Source organism: Agelaius tricolor, unplaced genomic scaffold (assembly GCF_023055355.1).
Source record: "Agelaius tricolor isolate 1412-34295 unplaced genomic scaffold, bAgeTri1.0.p SCAF_46, whole genome shotgun sequence".
Lineage (NCBI taxonomy): Eukaryota > Metazoa > Chordata > Aves > Passeriformes > Icteridae > Agelaius > Agelaius tricolor.
The window spans coordinates 3,071,855-3,080,072 of record NW_027269306.1 but is presented as its reverse complement, the minus strand read 5'-3'; the positions used below and the strand labels follow the sequence as shown (position 1 = coordinate 3,080,072).

General features: G+C 40.9%; 1 protein-coding gene across 1 annotated transcript; it reads left to right on the top strand.

The window, feature by feature from the left end:
- Positions 1 to 2,359: 2,359 nt before the first annotated feature.
- FSHB (follicle stimulating hormone subunit beta) lies at positions 2,360 to 5,177 on the top strand. Its single transcript, XM_071455245.1, has 2 exons — positions 2,360 to 2,518; positions 3,072 to 5,177. The coding sequence occupies exons 1-2, from the start codon at positions 2,360 to 2,362 to the stop codon at positions 3,306 to 3,308; spliced, it is 396 nt and encodes a 131-aa protein (XP_071311346.1). The 3' UTR covers positions 3,309 to 5,177.
- Positions 5,178 to 8,218: the final 3,041 nt, after the last annotated feature.

Below are 8,218 nucleotides of genomic sequence, written 5' to 3'. Positions count from 1 at the left end.
CTCCAATCAATCCCATCACTTACACTGCCACACCTCTTGGTCTCACTGACAAATATGGATTTCCAACAGTGCTGTAAAAATCAGCTTTTCCTTTGAATAGGACAACTTCCCTAAATTGTGCTCCTGAGAGCTGGGGCACTGAAGATACAACATGGCAGGGGCTAAACTTGCTCTGTCTGCTTGCCAAACCATGCTTTAATCAAAGTATATGACTTCTTCAAAACATGAAACAGAACAGATATTTTCTGTACTGCCCTCTGCAAATGAAACTTATTTTGTCTTACTTAACTTGCACAAATTAGTACTTAGAAAAGATCAGATCCTCAGTAGGGATATAACAAAAGTAATCAGCTTTTGTCTGACCTCTCTGGAATTGGAGATTTGCAGCAACTGAGAACCTCCTCTGAGAAGACAGACTGTGCTGACACTAAATGCCACAAAAGACCATTATCAAACAGTCACAGGGTTTATATTCATTCAGAGAAAGATGTCTATTTTTTGGTTTTTTTTACTTCTTTATAGATTTAAGTGAACTGCCTTATTCAAACGAAGTTTTTATTACAGAAGACACCCAGGGAGAATTTTCAGCTCACTTTCTAACTTGGGTGAGATGTAAAATTCATTTCCAAATGCAGGTACTGCAGGGAAAGTGGAACAGATGGGCAGCCTGCAGGACCCCATCAAGGTAGTACACACTTAAAGGGCTCATTTGTAAAAGCCACTTGGAAAAATACCCTGATTGCAGGAACCTAATAGGCCAGGGAGAACTTATTTGCGTGATAAAATGCTTTTAAACTCTACGTCCTTGTCTAGTTTTCCTTCAGGGATGGATTTCTGTAAAAGTCAGACTGACCACAATAGAACAGTCATAACAAAGCAAGGTTCTGGCTGTTCTGGGCAGGTAATAGTAAATACAGTGCTGCTGTGAGTCATCCTCCCCAAAAGTGGTGTGTGAAGCTCAGAGACCTTTCTCTGTCCTTATTCTGGTCAAGAGGCACACATCCCTAACTTGACAGACGCTTTGATTCCCAGGGAAAACCAAGGAATGCATTCAAGTTGGGTTTGCATGGTTGCCAGCTAAAAATATTTGAATTTTCCCTGGAACACGAAAATATTTTATCTGAGATCACAAACATAAAAACACAACTCTGGAGCCTCATTCTGACATCCTAACAGCTTCTTTCCACAACACAAATATCCCTCACATAAGTTAAAAATGTGATCATGACAGGAACCAGGACTGCATGTACTGGGCTAGAAAAGAATGGCAAAGAAAAGAGGAGTTCTTTGTGGTTTGACAAAACTCACATTCCTAGCTTTATTGCATCAATGAATAAACACATATGCAGCTCACTGGATAAGACCTAGCTCAGAGAAAACCAATTAAAATTGAAAATTTCTCTGAAAAAAAAAACCAAGAAAATAATCATGAGCTAAGAAACACTACAGCAGTGTCCCCACTGTTAGGGGTCCTCCACTGCCAGAGGACCAGCTTGCACCCCAAGCCATCACTTTGGGGGCTGACAGAGCAGTTTAAACACCTGACTGAAGATTTCATTTCCAAAAATAGGCTTCTCAACCTTTTTTCAGACTGTGAAATGGCTCAGCTATTTCTAAATGCCACAGAATCAAACCCAGTGACATGTGGGGAGAGACACTGTGACAGTAACCTTCACCACCCCTTCCTGAGTGTGTTTGGCTTTTCTTTTTTCCTCTCAGCAAGGCTTAATCTCCCTGTCTGGCTGAACATTAATCCTCTTTCACCAAGTCCCAAACTAATGCTTGCTGCATTAAGACACTGCAAATCCTCAAGGTATAAATTACACCCAATTCAGTATAAAAGGAAAGCACAGGGTTTTCTTCTCACTACAGCTGGTGCTTCTAGGAAGGCAAGTAGAATACAGGTAAGTTCTCATCAGATCCTGATGGAGAAATCTTTTTTTTTTTTTCATGTTGCAAACTCTTAAAGTAATTAATTGCTTCTGAAAAATACATTATATTTTGCTCTTTCTCTCTCTTGCTTTCTTTGTCTGTCCTTACAGACAGGACGCATTCTCTCTCCAGAAACTTAGATAAAAAATATTTCATTGGATGTAGTATGGTATTCTGTTATTATTACCATTCTGCAGAGATTGCTGCCATGCCATTTCCATTGCTTAGGAAAACCAAAACTCCTTGAGCAATAAATATAAGGAAGATCTATCTCATGTCTCTGTTCTCATTGATGATTCTGAACTCTTGCTGCTACAGAGCCACTTGGGGACAAAGCAGAGACTCAATTTCTCCCTGCTTCTCTAACTGTTGGAAATAACTATACATTTTGCTCCAGCTGAGCTCTACTTTTTGCTTTATAGACAGGATGAAGACCCTTAATTGCTTCGTGCTGCTCCTTTGCTGGAAAGCCATTTGCTGCAACAGCTGCCAGCTCACCAACATCACCATTGCTGTGGAAAGAGAAGAGTGTGAATTCTGTATCACAGTCAATGCCACGTGGTGCTCAGGATACTGCTTCACCAGGGTGAGACTCCTCATTTCAGGCACCAGAGTTGAATATTTCAAGTGATGGGTGGATACCCCGTTCCTGCAGTCCATAGCAAACACAGACAGGATGAGCCTTGTGAAAAACAGGCTGAATAGCTGAGTAACACAAAAGTAGACACAGCAGCACAGACAGAAGGGTGAAATATCATCATAAAATTCAGTTAATTAACTGGCTGCATATATTATGCTCATAGTGTATGACCACAGTTAGAAGAATTACAATCTGGATCTCTGCTTTGTGCTCCATTTGTGGTTGCAAGCAGATACAATAAAGCAGCCATTCCTACATAGTTTCCTCTGCTCTTTCAAATAATTTAGACTCAAGCAATTGACCTGAAAGATTGTCTGGTAATGGGATGACACAAATTTGCTGTTTCAGTCCTCCTGAAAGGGGAAATTTAAAGATCTAAATGAAATTAGATGAGTCAGATTCAAATGCTTTTGATCTCAGCGGGATTTTCCCATTTTATAAAAGCTCTGAAACCCAGCCCACAACCAATTTTAAAACTGTTATTTCCTTCCAATTTCAGGATCCAGTATATAAATATCCCCCAGTATCAACCGCTCAGCAGACCTGCACCTTCAAGGAGGTTGTGTATGAAACAGTGAAGATCCCTGGCTGCGGTGACCACCCCGAAGCTTTCTACTCCTACCCAGTGGCTACAGCATGCCACTGTGACAGCTGTGACACCGACACCACTGACTGCACTGTCAGGGGACTGGGGCCAGCCTACTGCTCCTTCAGCCAGAATGGAAGGAACCAGTGAGGGGCACTGGGCACAGCAGGTTGGCTCGGAATGTTCCCTGCTAGGTGAAGGTCCTGTTCAGATTTCCTTGGGAGGTAACAGGCTAGGTGTATTCAGAAGCTGCCAAAACTGAAACAAAGATTTTTTAAGGCCTAAATCAAGAGCTACTGACTAAACTCCTCTTCATGCCTTCTTTACTTAACCTATCATTTGCCTTAAAATCACTTTCATAAGTCTATGAAAAACGCTGCTTTCAATCTCTTCTGCCTTTCCCCCCGTCTTTATCACAATTTTTGTTCTTTATATTCCTGTATTTCCACTGCCTGCTTCACAGAGATTAATCGATGATATTCTGTGCTGTCAAAAATGCCCAAGTTTTGAGTCTTTATCATCTCCTGCTTTTCATCTCTCCTAAGAGCACACTTATTTATCAAAGCCTTGCTGCTGGTTGTGTTAGCTGGACTGTAAACCTCCCTTGGCTGAGATTCTGACTGATTTTTCTTTGCTTTGTGTTCCATATAGTCATCATGCTCTGCCAATAATAACAGCATGCATATTTAAAGAGCCAAAAATCTATGTTCAAGTGTTGAATGCCACCTGAATTCTTGTACTTTCTCAGTAAGGCTTGTTAGCTCAGCCTCACTGCAACACAAGGAACATGAACTCTGCTTCATACCTGGCTAACTTGAAGAAATCATCAGCTCTCTGTTCTCACCTGAGTGCAGGATGCAACAAAGAGCAATGTTCAGCATTATTTAACACAGGAGTCTCAAAAATTGTTTAGGGATGGATCCAGAGGCACCTGACCCCAGCAGTGCAAACATGGTGTGCTCATGTGCCTTGAGAGCTGTGCACAGGAGTCCCTTCAGAGAATGGCAATTCACAGAACCCTGCAGCAACCCAACTCTGCAAATATCAGGATGAAGTTGGGTCTGGAAGTGAGCTGGAGGACTGACTGAACCAGCATGGGAAATTACCTCATGTTACTAAGAAAATTATATGAAGCCTACAGAATGAGATCCTAGGGGGAAAATGAGAATTCTTCAGCAGAAAAATCCCCTGCACAGGCACAGGATGGAAACAGTGGATTCTGGAGCAGCCTGGCACTGCAGGCTTGGTGGTGTCAACAGCATCCAGCAGCAGCCCAGAGCTGCAGGAACGTGGGGGTGCAAGGAGCAGAGCCCACAAGACACAAGCTACCTCCAGCACTCAGCTCTGCATGGCATGGCTGAGTGCTTCTTTCTGACAGAACTTCAGAGCTCTGAAAAACCAGAGAAAACTCACACAAGGAGAATGAGAATGGAGAAAGGCCTAAAAAAAAAAAAATCTTAGGAGAAAAAGATGATTTAAATAAATGTGGTTGTTTTGCTTAGGGGAGGGAACACTTGGGGGGAGCATCAGCAGAACATTTCACATCCTTGAAGACTGTCAGACAGAGAAGAGCAGTCAGCTCTCCGTGCCCAAAGAGAGCAGAACAAGTGATGAAAGATTCAGAGCAGGCACCAGCAAATCCCTGGAAGCTACAGCCAGCCAGAGCAATGAGCTGGGAGAAGGAAGGAAGGAAGGAAGGAAGGGTGTGGGGTCTGTGGGTCAGCGAGCACCACAGGGCTCCAGAACACCTGGAACCTGTCGGGAATGCCAGGCAAAGCTCATTCAGCAGCGGGCAGGGCAGGGCAGGAGGAGTTACCTGGCTCTGGAGACCCTTACAGGTGTGTTTGTTCAAGGAGGATTTGCCTGTCACTCTGAATCTGTCTTGTAATAGATAGTAGTTATTTTAACTTAGCTTTTTTACTAAAAGGTATGCATTCTCGTGATTTTGGTTCGAAGATTTATATGCTTGGACATTTTCTTTGGTCTAGTGAAGCTTTATAAGTGGCAAGGTACTGGGTAAATCATATTGGGTCTCACTGATTTCAGTTTCAAACATGAGTCAATGTCAGTTAAAACTAAGCCTATTATTAATATCAGCAATTATTCCATTCTAAATGAGAGAATTTTGAATTAAATTTGCAAAACAAAGTAGCTTGTAGTAGAAAAGTATGCTAAAGAGTTATGTAAAAAAGTATGTTTTCAAAATAGAACTGTATTGTCTCAAAATAGAACTGCATTGTCCCTCGTGTATTTTCAAATAATAAAAATAATTTTATTCCACTTCTGTTATGGGTCTTAATAAGCCATTTTTAAAACTTAAGAGTCCACCTGCCAACCTTGTTGTGCTTTAAATTGCATGGTTTTTTCTTCCTCTCATAATTTTTTCCCATGTAACCAGCACAGCCACCCAAGCCATGTATGCATTATATGGCCAAATCACAAACAAGACACATCAAATAGTTCAGCCTGACCCAATAATGTGATCATGAAATATTACATAGTTGCAATATAAGAGTAGTGTGGATAAGAATAATGAAAATCACTAATATTGTATTTAGATTATAGACATTAGAACCTGTCCAGAGCTGTGTCCACATCTGTCACAAATTAGACTGCATACAAAACCAAAAATCGTACAGGTCTCATTTCATCCATCACACAAACACACCACACATTTTCCTTTTGCAAACAAAACTATCCAGAACCTCTTAAAGAAGCTGGTCAGACTTGAAGATATCTTAGTCTACATTTGATAGTTTGTAAGACAGACTTTACCTTTTAAAAAGCTCAATTTCCATTGAATGCCCAATAATTTCATTAAACTTACTTGTACATCAGTGTTTCTGCAAAGCTTCAGTGAAGGCACACAAAAGCCATGAATATCAGTACAGTATGACATCCAAATCTGATTTATTATTTAAGAAAAAACATTTAAGAGGTCATTTTTGTGCTTGTTGTCTAGGTCTGTCAAGATAAATAAATGGGAACTCTGTCAGAAGGTGAAAGCTTCAGTATGCTACTTGAAAAAACAAATTGGTGGATAAGCTTTTAGGAATGTTTCTAATAGAGTTAGAAGTAGATTTTGAAGAACTCCTACCATGGGCCTAACAATTTTCATTGAAATCAATAGGTAAAATATTTTCCAACATGAACAGAACCATTCTGCCAACAGCAAACTTCTCCACAACTGCATATTAATTCCATTTTTAATGTCAGGCTCTGCAGAAAGACCTTGGAATGTGCCAGACTTCAGCCACCAGCCTGCAAAATCTAGTGTTAGAAGCAGTAAAAATTAAAATGGACTGATTTACTTGTATTTAAGCAAAACTATCTCTTTTCTTGCATGAGTCTGGTAGAAGCAAACCTGGAAAACTTTAATTTACACCCCCTGGTGAAGGCAAACAGCACAGAGGCAATGCACAGTGGTGGACTGAGGGCCACTTGATGCAGGATTCCCTGTGCTGCAATGAATGCATGCCCAGATGTGTGGTTAAAGTGCAGAGTGTTGATCTGGGGGCAAATTCATGTTCTCTGTCATTGCTTATGCACACAGCCTGACCTTGATCTCAGGGGGCTGTGCCAGCTGTCCTGGGAGCCCTCCAGATGTCAGGGTGGGAACACAGAGTGCAGCAGCAGCAGCATTCAGAGTCCTCCCAAGGAAATGACCAGTTAATCCCAGGGCCTTGTGGGTGCAAAGCACAGCCTGGTTTTACAGGCAGGCAAGGAAACACTCATTGCTCACCTTGAGGGCATTAACAGAGCATCGATGGCATTAGCATCACCAACCACACTCTTGTCAGTGCTCAGCTGCTATTCCCAAACCTAAACAAGTCATTGCTCCTAGTTTAAAACAGGCTTGCACTTGCTTTTTAGTTTATATTATATATAAGATACATATTAAATATATATATTATATATATACACATGATATTATAGATATTTTCTACAAACTACACACTACAAACTACAATGTAAACTACACATACTAATTTATACTATATTTATAAATACAGCCCAGATAACTGGGGTTTTTTTTTTTGCTTATTTTTACCCCTTTTTTTTAATTTATTTCATCAAACTTCATTTTTTACTACGAGCAAGAAATACGCATGTCCTCTCCCTGTATAAACCCAGCTGATGAAGAAGAATTCACCAGCCACTCACAAATCCTCAGACAAATCCAGCCCGAAGCAGAGGTAATTATAAATGGTGGGAAACAGGAATGTTTTTGACCAGAAGTAATTATAAATGGTAGAAAACAGGATTTTTTTTTTTTGTCCAGAAGTCTGGTCAAAAGGAGAATCAGCAGCACTCTTGGCTTGGGGCTGCACTTAACTGGGACTATTTAAATGGCAAGGGGAAATGCACTTCAGCCCGGTGTTCCCATGCTATGCTCCTCTTCCACCCTCCCAGCACAGCAAGGACATTCAGTTTTGTCAGTGAGCAATATTTAGCCACATCATTTATTTTCATTTAAAAAGTACAACTGGAATCTTAGTTGAAACTAGCAAAAAAAAAACCTGAAAAAAACCAGCTAAACAGCTAATCTGAAAAATTCATTTGGAGAGGGCAGCCTTGAGATGAGTGGCTCTCCTCCGCTCAGGCAATGGGATCTATGACATTTTTCTGAGTTTCTCATGTTTCTCTTCAATTTATGTTATTAACATGGGCTCTCAGAGCCTTGGTCTGTCAGCATGACTTATGCTGATAGACATTACAGCAGCTCACAAGGCTACAGTCTGGGAAATAGAGCAAACCAGACTGCAGCAGCAGGGCTGGGGAAAGGACACCCTCCCAAGAAACCAAATGTCAGCGCTGCATTCTGTGTAGGTGGGGAAGGCAAAGAATTAACCCTCTGTGCTTCACAGCCATTAAACACCAGACCTCTGAATTCACAGAAAAAATATGGCAGGTGGGTCAGATGTACTTTTTTTGCACTGTGTTATTCTGTGTGAAACAGACATTATATGTAAACATTGTTCTGTGTGAAAAAGCAAACCTAATTATGGGGCTAACATGTTTGGATTGCATTCAGCTGCAGATGCATTCATTAAATAATG